Source organism: Selaginella moellendorffii, unplaced genomic scaffold (assembly GCF_000143415.4).
Source record: "Selaginella moellendorffii unplaced genomic scaffold, v1.0 SELMOscaffold_45, whole genome shotgun sequence".
Classification (NCBI taxonomy): Eukaryota; Viridiplantae; Streptophyta; class Lycopodiopsida; order Selaginellales; family Selaginellaceae; genus Selaginella; species Selaginella moellendorffii.
Window position 1 is genome coordinate 643,962 of NW_003314306.1, and position 20,991 is coordinate 664,952.

General features: G+C 47.2%; 8 protein-coding genes across 17 annotated transcripts; 4 read left to right on the top strand and 4 right to left on the bottom strand.

Moving 5' to 3' along the window:
* The first annotated feature begins 174 nt into the window (after nt 1-174).
* Nucleotides 175-2,079, top strand: LOC112350046 (pentatricopeptide repeat-containing protein At4g02750-like). The gene has a single exon (XM_024685509.1). The coding sequence runs from the start codon at nt 175-177 to the stop codon at nt 2,077-2,079; it is 1,905 nt and encodes a 634-aa protein (XP_024541277.1).
* Nucleotides 2,080-4,791: 2,712 nt separating this feature from the next.
* On the top strand, nt 4,792-6,074 carry LOC9656324 (FAD-linked sulfhydryl oxidase ERV1). Of its 2 annotated transcripts, XM_002980519.2 has the most exons (6): nt 4,792-5,102; nt 5,175-5,270; nt 5,331-5,443; nt 5,505-5,582; nt 5,636-5,761; nt 5,864-6,074. In XM_002980519.2, the coding sequence occupies exons 1-5, from the start codon at nt 4,797-4,799 to the stop codon at nt 5,742-5,744; spliced, it is 702 nt and encodes a 233-aa protein (XP_002980565.2). In that variant the 5' UTR covers nt 4,792-4,796; the 3' UTR covers nt 5,745-5,761; nt 5,864-6,074. The 2 variants fall into 2 exon arrangements, with proteins under 2 accessions (XP_002980565.2, XP_024541375.1); XM_024685607.1 differs by having other exon boundaries at nt 5,636-6,074.
* On the bottom strand, nt 5,570-6,770 carry LOC9655876 (thiamine phosphate phosphatase-like protein). The gene is made up of 5 exons (XM_002980658.2): nt 6,581-6,770; nt 6,402-6,523; nt 6,119-6,317; nt 5,930-6,060; nt 5,570-5,870 (listed from the first exon to the last, which is right to left on the bottom strand). Exons 1-5 carry the CDS (start codon nt 6,716-6,718, stop codon nt 5,747-5,749), a joined length of 714 nt encoding a protein of 237 aa, XP_002980704.1. The 5' UTR covers nt 6,719-6,770; the 3' UTR covers nt 5,570-5,746.
* LOC9656325 (putative CCA tRNA nucleotidyltransferase 2) lies at nt 6,764-9,335 on the top strand. The gene is made up of 16 exons (XM_024685594.1): nt 6,764-7,079; nt 7,136-7,266; nt 7,327-7,447; nt 7,497-7,549; nt 7,596-7,645; nt 7,699-7,797; nt 7,854-7,963; nt 8,022-8,140; nt 8,192-8,255; nt 8,309-8,392; nt 8,445-8,507; nt 8,556-8,685; nt 8,740-8,883; nt 8,933-9,027; nt 9,078-9,197; nt 9,249-9,335. Exons 1-15 carry the CDS (start codon nt 6,813-6,815, stop codon nt 9,174-9,176), a joined length of 1,629 nt encoding a protein of 542 aa, XP_024541362.1. The 5' UTR covers nt 6,764-6,812; the 3' UTR covers nt 9,177-9,197; nt 9,249-9,335.
* Nucleotides 9,219-10,429, bottom strand: LOC9655877 (probable carboxylesterase 18). Its single transcript, XM_002980659.3, has one exon. It carries the CDS (start codon nt 10,326-10,328, stop codon nt 9,294-9,296), a length of 1,035 nt encoding a protein of 344 aa, XP_002980705.2. The 5' UTR covers nt 10,329-10,429; the 3' UTR covers nt 9,219-9,293.
* A 13-nt stretch (nt 10,430-10,442) lies between these two features.
* On the bottom strand, nt 10,443-12,221 carry LOC112350047 (pentatricopeptide repeat-containing protein At4g02750-like). The gene has a single exon (XM_024685510.1). The coding sequence runs from the start codon at nt 12,219-12,221 to the stop codon at nt 10,443-10,445; it is 1,779 nt and encodes a 592-aa protein (XP_024541278.1).
* Nucleotides 12,222-12,366: 145 nt separating this feature from the next.
* On the top strand, nt 12,367-20,694 carry LOC9656326 (xanthine dehydrogenase/oxidase). 6 transcript variants are annotated; one of them, XM_024685578.1, is made up of 35 exons: nt 12,367-12,787; nt 12,851-12,936; nt 12,994-13,438; nt 13,497-13,827; nt 13,884-13,993; nt 14,042-14,209; nt 14,271-14,312; nt 14,372-14,431; nt 14,479-14,669; nt 14,721-14,799; nt 14,844-14,979; nt 15,029-15,081; nt 15,134-15,244; nt 15,291-15,341; nt 15,394-15,531; nt 15,578-15,676; nt 15,727-15,868; nt 15,912-16,084; nt 16,142-16,564; nt 16,616-16,785; nt 16,839-16,891; nt 16,983-17,059; nt 17,109-17,183; nt 17,249-17,365; nt 17,416-17,450; nt 17,527-17,899; nt 17,955-18,177; nt 18,266-18,331; nt 18,394-18,489; nt 18,546-18,825; nt 18,891-19,051; nt 19,105-19,229; nt 19,277-20,010; nt 20,204-20,267; nt 20,327-20,694. In XM_024685578.1, the coding sequence occupies exons 1-26, from the start codon at nt 12,404-12,406 to the stop codon at nt 17,693-17,695; spliced, it is 3,918 nt and encodes a 1,305-aa protein (XP_024541346.1). In that variant the 5' UTR covers nt 12,367-12,403; the 3' UTR covers nt 17,696-17,899; nt 17,955-18,177; nt 18,266-18,331; nt 18,394-18,489; nt 18,546-18,825; nt 18,891-19,051; nt 19,105-19,229; nt 19,277-20,010; nt 20,204-20,267; nt 20,327-20,694. The 6 variants fall into 6 exon arrangements, with proteins under 6 accessions (XP_024541346.1, XP_024541345.1, XP_024541347.1 ...); XM_024685577.1 differs by having other exon boundaries at nt 18,394-18,471; XM_024685579.1 differs by lacking the exon at nt 17,955-18,177 and having other exon boundaries at nt 18,394-18,471.
* On the bottom strand, nt 17,903-19,109 carry LOC9655878 (1,2-dihydroxy-3-keto-5-methylthiopentene dioxygenase 2). 4 transcript variants are annotated; one of them, XM_024685613.1, is made up of 7 exons: nt 19,074-19,109; nt 18,912-19,011; nt 18,747-18,841; nt 18,556-18,670; nt 18,370-18,494; nt 18,223-18,290; nt 17,903-18,159 (listed from the first exon to the last, which is right to left on the bottom strand). In XM_024685613.1, the coding sequence occupies exons 1-7, from the start codon at nt 19,086-19,088 to the stop codon at nt 18,108-18,110; spliced, it is 570 nt and encodes a 189-aa protein (XP_024541381.1). In that variant the 5' UTR covers nt 19,089-19,109; the 3' UTR covers nt 17,903-18,107. The 4 variants fall into 4 exon arrangements, with proteins under 4 accessions (XP_024541381.1, XP_024541380.1, XP_024541379.1 ...); XM_024685612.1 differs by having other exon boundaries at nt 18,556-18,841; XM_024685611.1 differs by having other exon boundaries at nt 17,903-18,290; nt 18,370-18,670.
* Nucleotides 20,695-20,991: the final 297 nt, after the last annotated feature.

A 20,991-nucleotide genomic window follows, 5' to 3' on the forward strand; every position in this document is an offset into this window, starting at 1 on the left:
GGGGATATTCCTGGCGCCCCGGTCGTACGCGTGTACGGCGCTTGGGCCAGCCGCTTGGCGGGAAAGCGAGCGTCTCTCTCTTTCTCTCTCTCACTCCCTTTTTAAAAATCTCTGGCTGGCGCTGAAAGAGATGGAGCTGCGATGGATCGGACGATCGATCGGACGCAAGCATTTATGAGAATTGGGCATGGCGCGAGCAGGGAGGAGATCGAGGCTGCCGCGGCGGTGTCCAGTTTCGCGGATCTCGCGAAGGGCTGTGCTGCGAGGAGGGATTTGGGCGAGGCGCGGAGGATCTGCGCTGCGATTGTGGAGAGCGGGCTTGGGAGCGATGGGTATCTCGCGAATTTGCTCGTCCAGATGTTTGGGGGATGTGGGGATGTGGGTGCTGCCAGGGAGGTGTTTGATCGGATGGAGCGGCGGGATGTTTTCTCGTGGAATCTCATGATCCAGGCGTACGCGAGGAATGGGTTTCTTCAGGAGGCAAAGGCGGTGTTTGAGGAGATACCGTGCAGAGATCTCGTCTCGTGGAATTGCTTGATTGCGGCATTTGCCCAAAGCGGGCATTTGGATGAAGCTTATGAGCTATACATTGAGATGCCAGGCACGAATCTAATCACAGCGAACACTATGATCGCAATGTTTGTGCACAATAGCGATTTCACATCTGCTAAGATTGTTTTTGATCGAATGCCACTCAGAGATTTGTCATCGTGGAACTCCATGTTCCAAGCATTTGCCCAAGAAGGCCATCTTTCTCAAGCAAAATCAGTGTTTGATTCTATGCCGGAACGCAATGTGGTCTCTTGGACAGCCATGATTCTCGTGTTTGGCCAGATGGGGAATATTTCAGATGCCGTGAGAACATTCTCTCAAATGCCCACCAGGAACATTGTGTCATGGACTTCGCTCTACCAGGCTTACATCCTCAATGGGCATTTGGACGCGGCTAAGTCTACGTTTGATCAAATGCCGGAGTGGGATCTCGTCTCCTACACGTACATGATCGAAGCTTTCGCATCGAGCGGGAATCTGGAGCTCGCCAGAGGCCTGTTCGATCGAATTCCCGAGCAGAACATCGTTACTTTGGGAGGAATCCTCAAAGCTTACGTTGAGAGCGGGCATTTGGAGGAGGCCAAGGTTTTGTTCCAAGGAATGCCTGTGAGAAACATCGTGTGTTGCAATGCGATGATCGCGGCACTGGGTCAGACCGGGGATCTGCTCCAAGCTCGCGCGATCTTTGACGCTATGATCCAGAGAGACATCGTGTCTTGGAACTCGATGCTTGAGGCCTGTGGATCGAATGGCGATCTGGATCAAGTCATGGAGCTGCTATCTCGAATGCCCAAGTGTGATCTTGTCAGCTGGAACACTTTGATCGCAGCCCATGTCGAGAGAGGCCTCTTGATCGAGGCAAGGAAGTTCTTTGACGAGATGCCGATGAAGAACCTTGTGTGTTGGAACACTCTTCTCTCGGGGTACATTGCCAGGAACCTTGAAGAGGCGAAGTTTACGTTTGATAGCATGAAAGAATGGACTGTAATCTCGTGGACAACCATGGTGGCAGCGTTTAACCTCCATGGCTACGTTAACGAGGCAAAGCTGGTATTCACCCAAATGCCCGAGAGAGATATAGTGGCCTGGAATTCTATGGTGGCAGGATATGCCATGAATGGGAATCTCTCAGATGCCATAAGAACATCCAACGCAATGCCCGAGAGAGATCTAGATTCTTGGAACGCAAGAACTGTTCTATACTTTCAATCTGATGGCAATCAAGAGAGCGTTCTCGAGCAATTCCACTTGATGAAAATCCATGGTTCTCGTATAGACAAGACGAGTTTCATCAATGTTCTCACGGCTTGTAGCCACCATGGGGACGTGACTGCTGGATCATCAAATCTTTTATCAATGAGCTATGATCACGGCATTTCTCCCATTAGAGAGCACTACTGTTGCATGATTGACACCTTGGGACGAGCGGGCAAGCTTAGAGACGCTAGAGATTTGATCGAAAAGATGCCTTTTGAGCCAAGCTTAATCGCGTGGACAACACTATTCGCTGGCTGTAAGAATTTATAATTTTATAGTTATGCTTTAGATTCAATATTTTGGGTGCGCGGGTCGCTTCTGTGGGCGGGGATAACACGAACTGGGCCAAATGCCACGTGAATCAACAACAGCAGCTGCTCTAAATTTTGGCAATCTGCGACGGAAAGGTACAAATTGCCACGCGCACAAAAATCTGCTGCAATTTAACAATTGCAACTGTGTAAGTCTGTATACCAGAGAAATGCGTGAGCTCCCCTTGTTCTGAGTTGGAATTGAATTTTTGGAGCATTTAACTTCTGTAGGAGTTCCATCACTACAGTACATTCCATGTCTTTAAAATTGAGATTTCTCCCAGTAAACAAGATGCTATATATTAGGTTATATGTGGAAGTGTTATTGATTATAGATATAACTTTCATCCCAAGGATTTCTGTGTTTTGGAATTGGCTTGAGCTGAGTCGCGATAATCGGAGAGTTTCAACAAATCCCCTTACAAGGCATCTAGGGCTCCCTCAATAATTTCTCATTGTTATTAGTGTTGACTAGGGAAAGTTAATAGTCCCAAGTGATTTGTGAGTGCCTTAACACTGGTGTTGTGTTCTTTTGGCTGGGTTCTCTCTTGTGAGGCTTTTGTAAGTTTTGCTTGCACTATGGTGGCTCTTTTCGGGGTGCATGTGGGCAAGAATAAGAATAATGCTTGAGGCTTGATTGAGCCCTGCACTACCCTTCGCCAAAGAACTAGTTACATGTAGTAGCAACTAGTGAGGAATATCTGTGCAAGCCAAAGGGAGGCTCAAGCTCCTTAATTAGGGACTCTTCTCTTTGGTCAATAATAAGTTTTTCAAAAGTCAAGGGTCTTGGAATGACAAAATTAAGGTTACGCCAGAAAAATTAGGATTGGTCGTCAAAAGCAGTTGTATTTTATATGCTAAAATACAACTTAACTGGTTACATTTTGAAAAAATCATAATGGTAATCTACCAACTAATTTATTCTATTTTCATATTATTTCTTTTTGAAATTGAGAGTGCATCAATTGAATTTGGATTTAAAGGAAGCACAAATGATGTTGATATGAAAACAATTGTAAATTCTATAGATTTTATAATCTCAACTCTTAGTCAACAAGATGATTATCCAGAAAATTGGTCACATGCTATTACAATACCTTTATCATTAGGAATAGTAACCATAAAATTATCACGATTTATAGGAAGACCTCCAAATTGTGCATCAAGTGGAAGTACAAATAGAAGAATAAAAGGGGTAACTATGTATAATAGTTTTAAAAATTTATTAAATTACAATTCCCTTAAAATGATAGAAGCTGCTGCAAATTATGCAATATTAACCTCCATACAATATCAAATTTATTATAGTCGAGATGGCTCTTATGAATCAGAAATTTATAATATTCAAAGTGCACAATCTCTTGAGGATTGTAATATATTTAAAAGTACTTTATATAGTGGTTCTAAACATAAACCTCATCATACTTTATTTACAAATGACTATTTGATATCTCCAAATTCTAAAATTATTTTGTTTTTACATTTAAATTGCAATTTAGTTTTATATTCAGGAAAAACTAAGTTATGGCAAACTTTAACTATGAAAAAAACTATTACCCAATGTTACTTGAGATTACAAAATGATGGTAACTTGGTATTATATTCACAAATAAATATAGTAGAATGGTCTATAAATATATATTGTAAAAGTAAGGAGCAGTTAATTTGTATTTTACCAACTTTTCTTAGTTTACAAGATGATTGCAATTTAGTAATATATTCTTCAATATCACCGAATACACAGCTGTGGGCAACAAATACTATAAATAATAATAAATGTATTAAATAGTTTATCTTTTATTTTTAGAGTTTTTTTTATAAATTTATAAAATGAATAAATCTTATAGTTCCATGCACTAATTTTTATTTAAATTTAATACCAATTTGTTTTACTAATATATGTTTTTATTTAGACATACTTATAAGTAGCATAAAACAATAGAAATAATCAGCTAATATTTATGGAAGAATATTCATTTTCTAAGATGTAGCCTATTGTTTCAGAAATAAAAGTTCTAAGGCTATTATAGATTAAAGAAATTTTTTTTAATAGGAAACATGTAATTATAATAATTAACAGTAATTAAAAAAGATTGTAAGATTTTAAGACTCACAGGCCAATTCTCATATTAAAAATTTCATATAGAGTGAGGTAGTCAGCTATTTCTTCAATGAGTAGATTACATAAATCATACAAATACATATCTAAATCCTATCAATACTCTATAATTATGGTGTTTCTCACATTATTGTTGCATGATTGATATCTTGGGACAAGTAGATAAACTTAGAAGAAACTTGGGGTTTGCTAAGTGTAAGATATAATTTGTAGAATATACTATAGATCATAACACTTCTATATACTGGCCAAATAAAATTAAATAAATGTTTTAGAGTTGATAGAAAAATATAGAATGAATGGTAAAATACACTCACATAACCAAAATAAAAAGAATAAAAGGAAAAAAGCATGTTTTCAGATGGGATGAATTAGCCCTTTCACTTTTCTAAAAATTACCATAAGATCCTAGATGTGAAAACATACTAACTCTAATCAAAAGGGAATGCCAGCAAGCTGGTGAGCATCCTTATGTGGAACAATTCTAAGCTTCAAGATGTTTAACCCCTAGAAAGTAAAAAAAATGCTTAAGCTTGTTTCGATATTAGGGTTCGTCCATGGCCGGTGATTGCTGGGTCGCTTGTGTTGGCGGTGACAACACGAGCTGGGCCAGATGCCGCGTGAATCAGCGGCAGCAGCTGCTACATTGGGTGGAGGCGGGGCGAAATTTCTTCCACTGGCTTGTTGCGCCCGAGGAGGATCGGCGATGGAAAGGTGTGCATTTCGCCAGGATCGCTGGCGAAAAATCCCTGATCACCACCGGCGAGTCCCTGATTGCCACTGGCAAGTCCCTGATCGCCACTAGCGAGTCCCTTCCGCAAAATTCTAGCGCAATTCAACCGTTGCCACTGGATGATCACGATGTAAGTCTGTAAGTACCAGAGAGAAATGCGTCCTCTTCTCTCTATCGTTCTCACTTGGAATTAAACTTCCAGGAGCTACAACCGGATTTAACTTCGCTACAATCTCCTGTTACAAGAGAAGATCTGGGACGAGCTACATGGACTTTTCTTCACAGTCTCGCAGCTCAGGTATATTGGATCCCCCGAATTTCTTTGCTCTTCTGAACGAAAGTTTCTTTGGATTTGCAGTATCCAGATAAGCCAACACGACAGCAGCAAAAGGACGTGCGAGAGCTTATGGCGATCATCTCGAGAATGTATCCTTGCAAAGAATGCGCGGATCATTTCAAAGAAGTGCTCAAGTAAGCTAGAGCTTTTACTTCGCTGTTAAAAGTCTTTCTTTTTTTCTTTTTTCCTGTGTAGATCGAATCCTGTCCGCGCCAACTCTGGCGTGGATCTATCCCAGTGGATGTGTCGAGTACACAACATTGTCAATAGAAGGTAGAGAGTATCTGAAAGTTCTTGGTTTTGCATAACAATTTTGATGCGCACAGTCTTGGAAAGCCTCAATTTTCTTGCGAGCGTGTGGATGCGAGATGGGGTGCGCTCCACTGCGACGGCGCTTGTGATGTTCATGGCCGCCTACACAGCATGAAGAGTTGATCTTACGTCGCCCTGAGGTCTAGTATATCAAGCAAATGGTTTTCAATGTCTTTTGGAGAGCTCCAGAGATGGAGGTTGGCTTTGAAAATCTCACGATTGTTCTCTATGTGCTTTGCCAGGGGAAATCTATAGCCAGAAACGAGAAGGAAAGTTAAAGTATGAGCTGAGTTTTTCGATCAACTTACTCGACTCGAGCTAGAAGATGGTCATCTACTTTGAGCCGCAGAGAAGGGCAGATATCTCCTCGACCATCTCCAATGTAAACTACTCGATTTTCAGCTGGTTTGGAGCTGAGAATTCTATCGAGAATAAGACCCTGGAATTGAAAAAGAATTGGAAAACGAAGAAAGAACTTTGTATGTATTTAGGCCTACCTTGCACATATTTGGAGGACAAATCAAGCAACCATGAGGAACTTCGGAAGATTGATACGGCCGGACTCTAAGCAGGCCATGATCGTCAAGACTCGCGGGATTTGTGTGAATCTCGGAGAAGAATCGAGTGAGATTGAAGTTGTCGAGGATAGTTTGGATGAAAAGCGTGTTGGCATCGCTAATAATCTGAAGCTCGTATCTGCAAGACGTTGGATCTTAGAACTTATAGAGTGGATCAAGGCAAAGCTCTCGGAAGAACTAAGTTTATAAGAACGAATCTCACCCAGCTGCTGCTACTGCTCTGATGGCTCTCGACATGGAGGAATCGAGCGGGATCGTTCGCAAGCTCGCTTCGATCTCGGCTAGAGTTCTTCCTCGAGACATGATCTCCACCATCATAGTATCCTGCCAAGAACAAGTGAGGAAGTTCTTGACAGGAGAGAAGAAAGAATTCATCGTTACCATTAGATCCGTCCAAGGGAGACTTCTTCGCAAAGAACGCATTAGATCCGAAGCGCCCATTTGCTCCACCACGAATGTATCACTGTTACAATTGATGAGGCTCCAGTCGAAATCAAACACCACAATGGAGCTCGCCATGGCCTCGAGAGAAGCTCTCGAGAACTAGTCTCCTTAGATTATTCGAAGAGAATCTTCCTTCCTTATATTTGGGTTTAGGGTTTTTTGGGCATCAATGCTCGTTGCCGCCACTCCGGGATCGTTCGCGCTCTCCCGATTGCTCGCCGCGAGGCTGCATTGCGCGCGATTCGCACGGCGCTGCTCGATGTGCGCGCTGCCGGACGCTGCCGCGAGGAAGCGGAAGAGGATGGATGTCGAAATTCGCGACACGGTGAAGCTGAGCGCCGAGGAGGAGAAGATCTTTGACAGGCTCCTGGCGGTCGAGCGGCATTTCGGCCTTGGAACGCAGCTGCGCGTCGCCGGCGGATGGGTTCGTGACAAGGTGAGAGATTCTAGTCTCAAACGAAGAAAATTGGTTTGATTCTCGTGTTCTTCCAGCTCCTAGGGAAGGATTGCTACGATATCGATATTGCGCTGGACAACATGCTTGGTCGCGATTTCTGCGAGAAGGTGAACGAGTATTTGAAGAGCATTGGCGAGGAGACGAAGAACGTGGGAGTGATACTGAGGTAAGCGTCTATAAGTTTTTCATGGAGACAACCTTTCCTGTCCTTTTGTTTCCCTCCCAGCAATCCTGACCAGTCGAAGCATCTAGAGACTGCAAGAATGAAAATCGAAGATGTTTGGGTTGATTTCGTCAACCTTCGAGCAGAGACATATGCCGATGATAGCCGGATCCCTTCTACCATGGTAAGAATGCTGCTTTTCGAGTCCTTGTATCTTTTTCTTCTGGCTACAGGAATTTGGAACTCCAAAGCAGGACGCAGAGCGCAGGGACCTGACGATAAACAGGTAAACTTCGTCCCAACTTACAGCAACCTGACTTCCAATTTGGCAGTCTGTTCTACAACATCAACACTGGGCACGTTGAGGATCACACCGATAGAGGCAAGTGTGTTTTTAGCTGCAAAATCGGAAACTCCATTTATTCCCACTCTCAGGTCTTCGGGACTTAAAGGTCGGCGTAATCGCAACACCGCTTGAGCCACACGTAACCTTTCTCGACGATCCGCTGCGTGTCCTGAGATCTGTTCGATTTGGTAAGAACGTTGTTTGATACTTCAATATTTATCACAGGAAGCAATTGTTTTTCCAGCTTCACGCTTTGGTTTTGAGCTTGAAGACGATCTTCGGGCCGCGGCTTCCACGGGTGAAGTGAGGGATGCTCTCGAAAGAAAGATAAGCAGAGAAAGAATAGGCCATGAGGTATAGCCTTGAATCTCCCTATGAAACATCTCTGATATCTTTCGTTCGATTGAATCAGGTCGAGCTTATGCTTTTAGGCAATGATCCGACTCAGGCGATGGAACTCCTGCTTGACTTGAAGCTCTTTCGATCTGTTTTTACCCCACCGGCACCGTTGTTAGTAGATGGATGGGAGAGGTAGACCGTTCAATGGTTTTGGTGTTGTGCTTATTGGTTTACAATCTCCAGGTTGTGTGTGCAGCACATTCACGCTGCATGGGACGTTCTTCAGCTCGTCAATGTTAACCTGACCGTAAGCTCGATTAATTTTAAAGTCACATATCTGACTAGCAGCTTAACTGGCAGGCAGAGCATAAGTTGAAGTTCTTGCTAGCTGCCCTCCTCTTTCCATTACAGGATTCAACATACGAAGGAAAGAAGCGGAAGAAGGCTAGCAGCTATGCTCAAATAAGTCGTTTTACTGACTGTTCCAGCTTTGCAGTTTCCAAGCACAAGCTTCATCATACGAGAGTCTCTGAAACTTAAGAATGCTGATGCGGACGGAGTAGGTTCTTCATGTATATCGATATTTGCTACTAACACATTGTTTCAGGTTGTGGACTTGCATCGATCCGCCAGAAAGTTTGACAGGCTCGAGGATGTTCTTCTGTCAGATGCTGCTGAAGCAATTACCACTCATGCCGCCGCAGACACTCGGGAAGAAGTCCAAAGACTAGAAGCAGGTGACGCTTTTGCTTGGGTTTGTTCCTCATGCGCTGAGGATCGAATTTTTGTAGGATTGGAACTCATGGAAATCAAGGATTTGTGGCGGGCAGCGTTAGTACTCTCGTCACTCAACGACCTGCTAGAAAACCAAGCCTGGGATGCCCAAGAGAAAGCAAAGGTGTGCACTTCCGTCATGGACTTCATCTCGAAACAAGGTAAAGTGAACTTCATATGTAGTGAGCACGGTGCGACTGAAATATACAGGATTGGACGAGTCATGGAACACGAAGCCTCTTCTGGATGGAAAGGAAATAATGGCGGAGTTCCAGCTCAAGGGAGGCCCTGCCGTGAAGGACCTGGTAAGTGGATAGATTATTATGGTTTCCACTCATCTCTTCGACCAATGCAGAAGGACTTGTCAATCCAGTGGCAGCTCGCACACCCGACTGGAACAGCGGGAGAGTGTAGAGAGTGGCTCAAACTAGAACACGCGAAGGGAAACAAGTAATCTGCGCGATTCACCATCCAAGTGAGTGAAATTTTTTCCCAGTTTCGTGCTCAAGTTCTTTCCATTTCCCAGATTTTTGCAAAGAATACAACCATTGCTAGCTACCAAAGATTTAAATCAAGCCAGCGTCTCGTGAATAAACTGCGCGATATCACTCAAGCACTGGCGCGACGATTTGAGGCGATAGAAGATGTGGAAGACATGAACTCCACGCTTATACAAGAGAACCTTGACCTTCTTCCCGGCGGCGGCCATCCCTTGCGCGTAGCTCATCTGTGCGTCCTTGAGGAGATCATACTCGCCAACCAAAACCAAGCTTGGCGGGAGAGAAAGCGCCGTAATGTCCATCGATCGTGGGCCGAACACGTTGCAAATCGGGTGGTCGCGATCTTCCCCGTCGGGAAGATAGGCCCGCCAATACCAGTCGGTCATCTCCAGGTTGATTATGGGCCCATTCCGGAGGAGAATCTCCGAGGGGCTCCTCTCTTGGCTGCCAAAGAAGGGCTGGATGAGAATGCTACCTCTCACGCGCAGTGGATCCAGTAGGGCTTGCTCCTCGGCGATGGCGGCGCGGCACGCGACGAAGTGGGCGATGTTGCCGCCGGCCGAATCGCCGCTGAGGAAGCAGCGCGAGAGATCGGCCGAGGCTGGGAGGGCGTCCCTGGCTTCCTTGGATCGCAGCCATTTGAGGAAGTGGAAGCAAGAATCGTGCACGGCGGGGTAGCGATGCTCGGGCGCCAGCGGGTAATTCACCGAGACGACGATGCAGCGCGCGATCTTGGCGAGGCGGCGGCAGAAGATGTCGTAGAGGAGGAAATCCGGGCGGAGGACCGCGAATCCGCCGCCGTGGTAGTAGATCACGACGGGCAGCGACGCGGAGGAGCTAGGGCTCTTGGCGGCGTCGTCGGGGATGAAGAGCCTGGCCCAGCAAGAATCGCCCAGCGATGGCGCCGCGATGTCCCTGGTGGAGACGCCGTAGATGGGGATGGAGAGGGCGGGGAAGCGAATCTCCTCGATGCTGCCCAGCCAGCGGCGGATGGTGTAGTCGCTCCGGCGGATGAGCGCGTTGGCAGTCTTGATGAGGCCGGAGAGCAGGCGAAGCGAGAGCGGCAGGCGCGCGCCACCGCCGCCATCGCAGAGCGGCGCCGCCATAGCCAAGAGCTTCCAAGAGCTTCCAAAACTCGCGAGTCACGAACAAGGAAAAGGCCAAGAAGTAATGGACCTGGGCGGGATCATGGCAGTCGATTATTGCAAATTTTCGGCCACTTATCCGCGAGACTTGCCCGAAATGGAGATTAATTTTTCGCGTGTTCTTCGCTGGGGATTCTTCCATTCTCGCGGTGTTCTTTGCGAGTGTTCTTCGCGGGGGATTCTTTGCGAGTATACGTTCGCGACCAAGACGTAGGCGCGGGGGTCTCGCCCAAGAACGCGATTTGCCGCCGCGACAACGCTGCCAAGATCGTCCTGGCTCCGGCACGCCGCCAGAAAGCACGACCACTCCCACAGATCGGGCGCAAAGGGCATTGCTTTGATGAGATCCCTGGCGCTGGCCAGATGCCCCGCGCGGCAGAGGAGATCCACGACGCAGCAGTAGTGCTGCTTGGTGGGCGTGATCGCGAAATCGGTGGCGATGGAGCGGAATCGCGCGCCGCCCACCTCGGGATCGCCCAGATGCCCGCAAGCGATGAGCAGCGATGCGAGCGAGGTCTCGTCCGGGGGGAGGGATTCGAGGTTTAGATCGAAGAAGAGGGCGAGGACGTGATCGCTGTGGTGCCCGGTTTGGGCGTAGGCCGCGAGCATCGTCCCCCAGGAAGCGATGCTTCTCTCCGGCATTTGCGAGAAGAGATCTCGCGCTTGGTGCAAATGCCCTCTCTGAGCGAATGCGAGGAGGAGCTCGTTCCAGGAGATGAGATCTCTCTCCGGGATCGAGTCGAAGATCTTGGTGGCCGCCGGGAGATCGCAGGCGCGCGCGTAGGCGAGGAGGAGGGAGTTCCAGGCAATGGTGTCTCGCTCCGGCGCGGTGTCGAAGAATCTCTGGCATAGATCGGTGTCTCCGGCTCTGGCAAATCCCGCCAGGAGCGAGCTCCAGGAGATGAGATCCTTCTCCGGCAGGCGATCGAACAGGCACTTTGCTTCCTCGATCTGGCCGGATTGGGCGTGCGCGGCGATCATCGCGTTCCACGAGACGAGGCTCGAGAAGGGCATCGCGGCGAAGGTCTCGATCGATTTGGGCGTGTTTCCGGCGCTGGCGTAGGCGCAGAGCATCGCGTTCCAGGCGACGAGGTCGCGCTCGCGCATCACCGAGTGGAAGATCTCCTCGGCTCTGGCGATTTGGCCGCTGTGGGCGTAGCGCGCGAGCATCGCCGTCCAGGAGACGGTGTTGTGGATCGGCATTGCGTCGAAGATCTCTCTCGCAGCGTCGGGATTGGGAGAAGCTCCCAGGATCAGGGAGGAAGATACAACATCGTGTTGCGGCATTTGCGAGTAGAGTTCTTGAGCTTTCCCAAAATGCCCGCTTTGGGCATATGCATGGAGCATCACAGTCCAGGAGACGAGATTCACGAGCGGCATTGTATTGAAAATCTGTTTGACTTGCGTAGATCTCTCCTTTTGCGCGTAGAGATTCAGGATCGTGGTCCATGAAATGAGATCTTTGCCTGGCATTCGAGCGAAGAACTCATTGGTTTGCAGAAAATGCCCTGTTTGGGCATGTGCTGCAAGCATCGAGTTTAGCGCCACCATGTTCCACTCGGGCATCCCGTCGAAGATCGTCTTGGCCTCGGCGAAGAGCGCATTGCGAGCGTAGCACGAGATCATCAGCGCCCACGAGAAGCAATCCCGGTCTCGCGGATCGATTCGTGCGAAGACCGCCGCGGCATCGAGCGGGCTGCCGTGGCTGGCGTAGGCCTGGATGAGCTTGTTGAGGACGAAGAGATCCGGGCGATGGATCCGAGCGTGGATTGCTCGCAGCTCCGCGAGGCTGGCGCTGGCAGCGATGGCGCGCACGCATTGGGATCGTTGCTGGAGCGTAGAGGGCGCATTCATAGAAAATCAAGCTTAATCGTCGCTAGATCTGGCCGAGAAGCGCGAGATCCTCGTGTGGATTCGCTAGTCCCAATCACCAGTATAGTAGCTCTAGACTAAAGGCACTGCGTTTGTCTTCTTCATCGTTGTCAACTATCCTCGTTCTATTGCTGTGCTAGGTCTTTTATTTCGTTGTGGGAGACATGGCGCTCGACGACGGTCTCCCCTCGCGCAAGGAGCTCCGATTCGCTGTCAATGGCAAGCTCGTCGTCGTCCGGGACGCTGATCCGCGCGCCAGCCTCGGGGATTTCCTCCGCGATAATCTGCTGCTGCGAGGTTTGAAGATGCCGTGCCGGCAAGGGGGATGCGGCGCTTGCACCGTCGTGATTTCCTCGCCTAGATCGAGCGATGGGGTGCTGCTGCGGCACAGGCCGGTAAATTCGTGCCTCCGGACGCTCTGCTCGGTGGATGGGATGCTCGTCACGACTGTGGAGGGGATTGGGAGCTGCAAGGGTGGATTGCATCGCGTCCAGCAAGCGCTTGTCAAGCACAATGGCTCGCAGTGTGGATTTTGCACGCCTGGCTGGGTAAGCGACCACTCTACTAGTGACGTATGATTATCTTGGATTTTTCTCTCTTGTTCATCACAGGTGATGAATATGTATGGCTTGCTGCTTGAAACTCCAAATCCTCTGCCGCAGCAAGTGGAAGATCAGCTAGATGGAAATCTTTGCAGGTAAGGTGTTGTTCCTCCATTTTCCAAGATAGTTTCTTACGTGGGTTTTGTGTGAAGGTGTACTGGATATCGTCCCATTTTGGATGCTTTCCAGTCTCTCGCGTGTTCTTCCCGAGATGGATGCAGTGCAGGAGACATCGAAGAAGTACCAACGTGTAAGAACTTGGCTTCGCTTCGCCAAGACGACGAGCTCGAGATCAGCAAGGGTGGAGTGACGTGGTTCCGAGTCTCGTCCTTGACATCGCTGTACAAGGTTCTCAGGAACAATGCCGTTGGCGGCGTGCAGCTCGTTTGTGGGAACACGTCGAGTGGAGTTTATCCTCGACAGTTCAAGAGCGTTGTTGTGGACATCAGCTGCATTGACGAGATGCGGCGTGTTAGTATCGACAGTCGTGGCATCCGGCTCGGTGGCGCAGCTTCATTGAGCGATATGGAAGCAGTGCTGAATTCGAAGAAAGAAGTTTCTTCGAGCTATCGGTCGCTCTTGCAACACGTGAAACGGGTATGTTTCTTTCGATCATCTCTTTCCTCGTTCTAACCAAAGGTATGTTGTGGCACAGATCGCTACACATCAAGTTCGAAACATGGGAACTGTTGCTGGAAATCTCATGATGACGTATCAAAATCTGGGCTTCGTATCGGACGTAGCAGTCCTACTTTTTGCCGCTGAAGCAATTTTGACGATCGCTCTCTCCGATGCAGTTCGGAAAGATTTGACCATCGAAGACTTTTTCAAGCTCCCGAGCGTGGACGAGATTGTCATTGTGGAAATTTTTCTTCCTTTGCTACCAGAGAGTGTACGATTTCTCACCTATAAAGTTGCTCTCCGGCGAGTGAACTCTCATGCTCTACTGAACGCTGCATTCAGGTTCGACGTTAACAGTAGCAAAGGTAGGCAATTGTTTACTCCTATACTTCATACATCCCAACCATGGCTCCTGTCTCAGGCTTGATTCAAAGTGCTCCAGTCATTGTTTACGGAGGAGTTGGTCATTTCCCTGTCCGAGCTAAAAATGCAGAAGCTTTTCTGTGGGGAAAATCTTTCACGGATCCCCAGGTACTCCTCTGCTTTCTTCTATCTTTTCAGATTCGATTCTGTCCACAGGTTTGCGACAGTGCTCTCGAAATACTCCAGAAAGAGATTGTTATGGATCCTTCCTACGGAAACACAAGTTATCGCACATCTTTAGTGGCAGCATATTTCTACAAAGCGATATTGTCTTTGTGGCCTAAGGATCGCGTTCCCAGCACGTTGCAGTCGTCAATCTCAGAGGTTTCGGATGAAATGTCTATACCTTGCTGATTTATTCACGTCCTTAATTTTAAATATGCAGTTCTCCTGGCCAATTACGTCTGGAACAAAAAGCTTTGATAAGGTACACATGCTGGTCTTGTTAGCTTGTGCGTGATCTCGTGTTTGGATTTTAAATGACAGGGCGACCCCTCACAATATCCTGTCTCCAAACCTCTGCCTAAGTTATCTGCAATGTCACAGGTATTTTGCTCCAAAGGTTTTTTTGTTGTAATCCTTGTGCAATCCAGGCTTCAGGAGAACTGAAATATGTGAATGATTTCAACTTTGGGAACGAATTATATGCAACATATGTAATTTCTACGGTTGGAAATGCAAAAATAAAAGGCATAGATCCTGCGAGAGCACTCGCAGAAAACGGAGTGGTAACATTTATCTCAGCTGCAACTTTAGCGGGTGCTGGATACAACAACAAAGTGAAGTAAGTTCAGCTTTACGATTTCTCATGCTTTACGGAAGAGTCATGGTACAGTGAATTTGAAGAAGTGTTTGCTGCAAGCGACATTCTTTACTGTGGCCAAGCAGTGGGACTTGTTGTTGCGAAGTCGAAGGTGCCTTTCTTACTTCTTTTTTTTATCTAACAAAAAATTACCAGAGAGTGGCGGATTATGCTGCGACATTAGTTGACGTGCAGTATATGGATATCAAGAAACCAATTATTACAATAGAAGATGCTGTTTCTGCGAATTCTTTCTTTCATAACAAGGACAGAGAACTTGAATTTCAACAAGGTACACACACCACTTTTAAGTCGACTTACCTCTTTTGAATCATTCACAGGATCCGTTACGGAGGCATTTAGTGATTCGGAGGCAATTCTAATAGAGGGCCAGGTATTTGAGGATTGAGAAACTTGTCTGTGCCAAACTAAACGCATTACAACAGGTCAGCGTTGGCAATCAGTACCATTTCCATTTGGAGACCCAACAAGCAGTATGCGTTCCGTCAGAGGATGGTTTCATTGAAGTGTACTCGTCCACTCAAAATCCCTCGAAGGTATGTGATGCCATGATGCATTCTTATAACAAAATCAATTTGGAAGGTCCAAAGCTGCGTCAGTGCTGGACTCAATCGACCTCAACACAAAATTACGGTAAGTTTAACTTGTCTCCCTCTATTTCTTGTGAACTAGGTTTTTTTCTCAGGTATCTGTCAAGAGAATTGGAGGAGCATATGGGGCGAAAATCAACCGGTCATCGTTAATTGCAATGGCTTGTGCGTTTGCGGCAGACTTGCTCAAGAGGCCCGTACGACTTGTTCTGGATCTTAGCACCAACATGCAGGTTGACATTTTCAATTTACTAGTTTCTCCACTTAAAAATGCCACAGCTTGTAGGTGGTCGCAGTCCTTACTTTTGCAAATACAAGATCTCTGCAAGAAAAACTGGTCAAATCACTGGCGTGAAAATGGATATTATCAACAATCATGTGAGCTCTCAAAACTTGTCTCTATTTGTTTGATGTTTCAACCTGAACAGGGAGCTCACTTCGATTTTGGGTATCCAACTGGTTCCACGCTACCAAATTTTATAGATGGCGCTTACAAAATTCCGAACTGGGATCTGAAGACGAAAATTGCACGGACAAATACACCAGCTTGCACATATATGCGTGGCCCAGGTTTGCAAAAAAGTATTTTATTTTTTCTGAGATCCTTTTGCAGTTTTCGTTGAGACCACCACTATGATTGAAACGGCATTAGATCATGTTGCATTTACTCTACGCCTTGCTCGTGATCAAGTTCGCGAAATTAACATGTACGAGAAAGGCGACGTTTCTTTGAACGGGCAACGGCTTAACTATTGCAATGCAAAGTTAGTGTTTGACGCTATCAAGGTAAATGTTTCACTTTTTAATATTCTTTTTCTGGTGCATTACCTCTCGAGCTTTTAGGAGTCAAGTAACTATTTAATCCGTTCGAAGCAAGTGGACGAATATAATTCGAGCAACCTTTGGAGGAAGCGTGGAATATCAATTGTCCCTGTGAAGTTCATCGCAGAGTGGCATGGCGCCCAGCATCTTGCTCTAATCAATGTGCATCCGGATGGAAGCATCAGCATCCATCACTCTGGATGCGAGATGGGACAGGGCCTTGACGTGAAGGTTGCTCAGGTGTGTAACGTGTCGCTGTTTTGCTTTGTTTATCTCGTATGCTGGTTGGATTCTTTTCAGGTAGCAGCTATGACCCTTGGATCTCTGCAAGTAGATGTCTCAATGGAAGATATTGCTGTGCACACAACTACAACCACCGTCGCCAACAACGTCGCGGAAAGTGGTGGCTCCGTAGCTTCAGAGTTATGCGCAAAGGCCGTGCATGTAAGCTTTAAGAATTCACAGATCTGGATTTGTACTCACATATTCTCGCAGGATGGATGCACTCAACTCGTGGAACGTCTTCGTGCAGTGAAGACCATGTTGGTCTCGGGATCAAAGAGTTGCTCCTGGAAGGATCTCATCAGCGCTGCTGTGAGCTCTGGAGTTGACCTTCAAGCCCGCGGCCGCGTGTATCCCGCTGCCGCTGAAGACGGTCCTTCCCAGTAAGTGTTCCTTTTACTTCCCGAGTTTTGTGCTCTTACACACTTCCAAACAGATACACGTCGTTCGGAGCCGGCGTCACAGAAGTGGAAGTTGACATTCTGACGGGTCTGTATTTTGTGTATTTTGGTTAGTGGTGAGGTTATCGACTCATCACAAATTTGTCATTTTCTTCTTTTTTTTTCTCGTCCCGTTTCAGGAGAAACATTCGTGATCCGTGCGGATGTCTTACTCGATTGCGGGAAAAGCTTGAATCCGGCCGTTGACATTGGCCAAGTAAGACTTCTACAGCGCTAGCACTGGAATTAACAAGTAGCTTCCACAGGTTCAAGGCGCTTTTATTCAAGGACTCGGCTACTTCCTTACAGAAGAATTCCACTATGATCCTTCCACGGGCAAGGTAATCATTAGTTTCCACTGTTTTCCTCGTTTCTTATTCTTAGTTCTTGAATTATTTTTTTCCAGCTTCTAACTGATGGAACTTGGGAGTATAAGCCACCATTTGCCAGGGACATTCCATACGAATTCAACACCGCTCTCCTCCCTAACAGTGAAAATCCTTCCGGCTTCCTTCGCTCAAAGGTACAAAACATTGTCAAACTCACTTGTTGCTAACTTGGAAGTGTCTCTAGTTCTCTGGAGAACCTCCTTATGGCACGGCTTGCAGGCAAGTTTCTCACAATCTTCAAAGAGAAAACTTTTGAGTTTGAGCTGACAAAGTCTTTGCAAATTGCTGTTTGCAGTGCCTTGCTAGCAGTGTCCCAAGCTCTGGCAGCCGCAAGATCGCAGTGGAATGGCGGCAATGGATGGTCTCCTCTCAGCTCTCCAGCAACGCCACAAAACGTAGCCCTCGCGGCCGAGTTTCCACTCTCGTCAGTGAGCTTTCGAGAGCTGTTTTCAATGAATAAATGAAGAACCCTAAAAACAGGGGAAGGCTTTTGTTTTAGGGTTTATGCTTGAGGGAGAAGAATGCTCGCGGCGATTCCATCCAGCCAGGATCGTCAATCCAGGTGAAAATGCAGCGTGTCGCGGCGCTAGCGCCGTGCCGCGCTCGCAATTATCAATCAAAGAGCGCGCGAGTCGCGACATTCTTCTTCTGGGAGTCGCGATCCACAGGTATCTATGCAAGTGGTAGTAAGATATTTATATGATTGGAAGGTATACATTATAGGGACGAGAGGATAGATTTCTCACATCTATTCGCAAGCTCCCCGTGTTAAACACACTCTCGGGAGAAAAACAAAGGGGCAGGGAAAGAAAATATCAGCGCAACTTTACTATAGTACATAGCAGGAAAATGGCCGGGTCGACTCTCACACGTCGATCACTGTGCCTTGACTCGCTGTTGCAGTAGATACTTCTCAACGTACAGCTTCCTGGAAAACAAAGAAGCGGTTTGGAAGATCTGTTCGGCTAGATTTTGTGCAAGTTTGGGTTACCTGGCTGCACTGTCGTCTGATCGCTGGTGCTGTGTTCTTACAGGATTTTCCGTGAACAGCAGCAGTGCCTGGAGAGAAGAAGAAGAACGAGAACGAGAAACGATCAGCCGTAAGAACTTTGAAATCGTTGGGTGTTTGGAGGCCTACCTTGATGTAATCGTTTGTGTCCAGAGTGAACCTGTGGTACATGCCGGGAGGGAGAACAACGAGGTCGCCTTTCTGGACGTAAAAGCGGATCCATTTGTCGTCGTAATCTCTGATATCCCAGTATCCTGCAAAAACAAGAGTTATTGAGTTTCGCTGAGCTCTCTGTGCTTTTCCAGAGCTTTGTACCGCTGCCATCGAGAATGAGACGGCTCTCCTCCTGGGAGTGCATGTGTTCCTTGAAGAAACCTTTCACTCTGGCGTCGAAGTCGACCATCGCTTCTCGAGAAACCGTTATGACTTCCTGCAACGAGATTGTCAAACATTGATGGATCGAAAGGAAAAAGCAAGTAGAGAACGATGGCGGCGTGGCTACGTACGGAGTATTTGTAGCCGCGGTCGCTCCTTATGTTCTTCAGCTCGGTGTCGGACTCCCAATTATCAACATCTAGCTTCCAGGTGAGAATTCCCAGGCCTGTGAAGAACCAGAAAATTTTTAACGCGTTAGCTTCTCTCCTTTGCAGATATGCTACTTTCAAGACTACCATGCACATGAGAGAGAGGGATGGCGCGGTTTGGATGATACTTGTGAGCAAGCTTTTCGTTTTCGTCGGTGCTGTTGTACTCCCAGGCTTGAATCTCCGACTAAACAATCCCCCAGACAAGAGTCAGCTGCAATTCGAAGGTAGAAAAACACAAGAGCTTACTTTCGATGCTTCCATTCTGGCTTCTGTGCAGAAGAGAAGAGCAGGAGAGGAAATATATTTTGAAGATCGTGGAGGGGAAGCAGCAGATCGAGACAAAGGTGGAGTGACAAGTCGGAGGAGCTTAAACAGTGGTGCGGCCTAGTTGACTTGCTCGAGGTGGGACTTTTTCTTCCTCGCCGCTCACATTGTGTCTTCTTTTATAGATGGCTTTAACCCTCGGCCAGGAACACAAGAAAAGCTCAAGAGGAAGGGGAAGACCGGTGACTGGTCCAGTGAGGGCCCCAAGGACGAGCATAAGATAACACTTCGCACCAGTGCTGCTATGACTAGTGCTAGCCGCAATGCTGGGATTTAAATGCGGGAACGAGCAAAGCACAGTAGCTACCAGCAGCAGCAGCAGAAAGAGAAAGAAAAGCAACATCTATGGTCCGGTCGCGAGCAGGAGTAGTTTGCTCTTCGCTGATTCCGAGGAAAGTTATGGAAACAGGAATGGAAGTGATGGAGACGGACGGAAAGAAGACGGGAAAAAAGTAAAAACAAAACGAAGCAGAGTGGAGGTGACTTTAAAACTCGCGACGAAACGAAGAAGGCTGAAGAGAGGAAAGCAAAACCGACATGCAAGCTTAAGTTTCGACGTAGAAAAGGGAAGTAGTGGCTGCTGCCGGTGCCGGTGCTGCTTCACGTCAAGCAACTGATATAACGGAAAAACGAACAGAATTGGAGCAAATGGCTGGAAGAAAACAAAGAGCTGGAAATGGAGGCAGGTTGGAGCGAGACGGTGCGAGCGAGTAGCATGGCGTCACGTGGGTGGATTCAATGGCCTCGCTGCATGCACATTAAATGCTCGCCAACACGCTGCTGCTGCTGCAACTTGGATCGATCGGCTGTTTGGTGGTGCGAGCGAGCTTTCCTTCTCGGACATGCTACAAACCATCAGGTACAAAGATCGCTTCTGCTTCTGCTTTTCATGTCATGCATTGATTCTCGGACGGTTGAGGCTTTTGCCCGTGGTCTTTTTGTGTTCTTTTATTGGCTTGAACGCTTCATTTAAGTATCGTGCCTGCGTTTCTTTACTCTTTCCCCTGGCATGTTTTTGTACCATGATGGCTTCTCATTGCTTGCATTTGCAGGACAAGGGAGAGCTTCTTTTTCCCAGAGGGAGACTACTATAGCACTATCAATTCAAGTAAAACGGTACTTGGTCTCCTGAGTAGCCGGAGTTGAGTGCTGATTTCGATGTGGTCCTTTTCCAGGAGCCGTCGCAAAACGTCGCAGGATCTAGCGGGGTACTGGGAGTCGGCTGCCAGTTTCTACGATGCCACGCGATGTGATTGTACGAGAATCACGCTGGACAAGATCTGCGCGAACGAAAAGAGCAGGCGATTGATTTTCCAAGCCTGAAACTCCGAGAGAAACAGCATGAGAAAGTCTATGTTTGTCCCCCATGTGAGATTAGCATGTGGAACCGAGCGCTCACATGTTTGTGCTCGGCTTTCTATGCCGGTTATATTCTTTGGATCGGCATTGGGTGGCACGTATACGAGCGACGATTCGGCTTACGTACGGATCTGGTGCTTAAGTACACGAAACTAAGGAAAGATTCTACGACGGAGTCGAAGTTTACCTCGAAAGTATATGGCACGGCTTGCCAAAATAGCTATTTGCATGGCTTAAACCCCTGGAACTCCTACAAAACGCTCGCGTGAATTAAAGCCTCGCCAACACGAACTCGAAAGGGTTGATATTATAGACTCTTTGTGATTCGAGGGGAACTTATCATCACACCACCTATAGAGCATGCTTTTTTCTAGTTCTAGATTATATGAGCCAAATTCTGGTTTGGTTTTCGGGAAAAGCTTTGATGTTTTTCGTGATACTTGCAATAAATATCTAGATATGTGCATGTATTAAAATTGAA

What these genes read in the sequence shown, in the direction of transcription:
- LOC9656326 (XM_024685578.1), top strand. Translation starts at nt 12,404, where the DNA reads ATGGCGCTCGACGACGGTCTCCCCTCGCGCAAGGAGCTCCGATTCGCT. An exon ending in AGAACTTGAATTTCAACAAG is followed by an intron (nt 14,980 to 15,028) that starts GTACACACACCA and finishes AATCATTCACAG; the next exon opens with GATCCGTTACGGAGGCATTT. An exon ending in CCGGCTTCCTTCGCTCAAAG is followed by an intron (nt 17,366 to 17,415) that starts GTACAAAACATT and finishes AAGTGTCTCTAG; the next exon opens with TTCTCTGGAGAACCTCCTTA.
- LOC9655878 (XM_024685610.1), bottom strand. An exon ending in CCCTCTCTCTCATGTGCATG is followed by an intron (nt 18,842 to 18,911) that starts GTAGTCTTGAAA and finishes GGTTCTTCACAG; the next exon opens with GCCTGGGAATTCTCACCTGG. An exon ending in ACACAAACGATTACATCAAG is followed by an intron (nt 18,291 to 18,369) that starts GTAGGCCTCCAA and finishes TCTTCTCTCCAG; the next exon opens with GCACTGCTGCTGTTCACGGA.
- LOC9656325 (XM_024685594.1), top strand. Translation starts at nt 6,813, where the DNA reads ATGCTCGTTGCCGCCACTCCGGGATCGTTCGCGCTCTCCCGATTGCTC. An exon ending in AGTCCAAAGACTAGAAGCAG is followed by an intron (nt 8,686 to 8,739) that starts GTGACGCTTTTG and finishes GAATTTTTGTAG; the next exon opens with GATTGGAACTCATGGAAATC. An exon ending in GCCCTGCCGTGAAGGACCTG is followed by an intron (nt 9,028 to 9,077) that starts GTAAGTGGATAG and finishes CGACCAATGCAG; the next exon opens with AAGGACTTGTCAATCCAGTG.
- LOC112350046 (XM_024685509.1), top strand. Translation starts at nt 175, where the DNA reads ATGAGAATTGGGCATGGCGCGAGCAGGGAGGAGATCGAGGCTGCCGCG.
- LOC112350047 (XM_024685510.1), bottom strand. Translation starts at nt 12,221, where the DNA reads ATGAATGCGCCCTCTACGCTCCAGCAACGATCCCAATGCGTGCGCGCC.
- LOC9655876 (XM_002980658.2), bottom strand. Translation starts at nt 6,718, where the DNA reads ATGGCGAGCTCCATTGTGGTGTTTGATTTCGACTGGAGCCTCATCAAT. An exon ending in GTCCTCCAAATATGTGCAAG is followed by an intron (nt 6,061 to 6,118) that starts GTAGGCCTAAAT and finishes TTTCAATTCCAG; the next exon opens with GGTCTTATTCTCGATAGAAT. An exon ending in CATCTTCTAGCTCGAGTCGA is followed by an intron (nt 5,871 to 5,929) that starts GTAAGTTGATCG and finishes TTCTGGCTATAG; the next exon opens with ATTTCCCCTGGCAAAGCACA.
- LOC9656324 (XM_024685607.1), top strand. Translation starts at nt 4,797, where the DNA reads ATGGCCGGTGATTGCTGGGTCGCTTGTGTTGGCGGTGACAACACGAGC. An exon ending in TTCACAGTCTCGCAGCTCAG is followed by an intron (nt 5,271 to 5,330) that starts GTATATTGGATC and finishes TTGGATTTGCAG; the next exon opens with TATCCAGATAAGCCAACACG. An exon ending in CACAACATTGTCAATAGAAG is followed by an intron (nt 5,583 to 5,635) that starts GTAGAGAGTATC and finishes TGATGCGCACAG; the next exon opens with TCTTGGAAAGCCTCAATTTT.
- LOC9655877 (XM_002980659.3), bottom strand. Translation starts at nt 10,328, where the DNA reads ATGGCGGCGCCGCTCTGCGATGGCGGCGGTGGCGCGCGCCTGCCGCTC.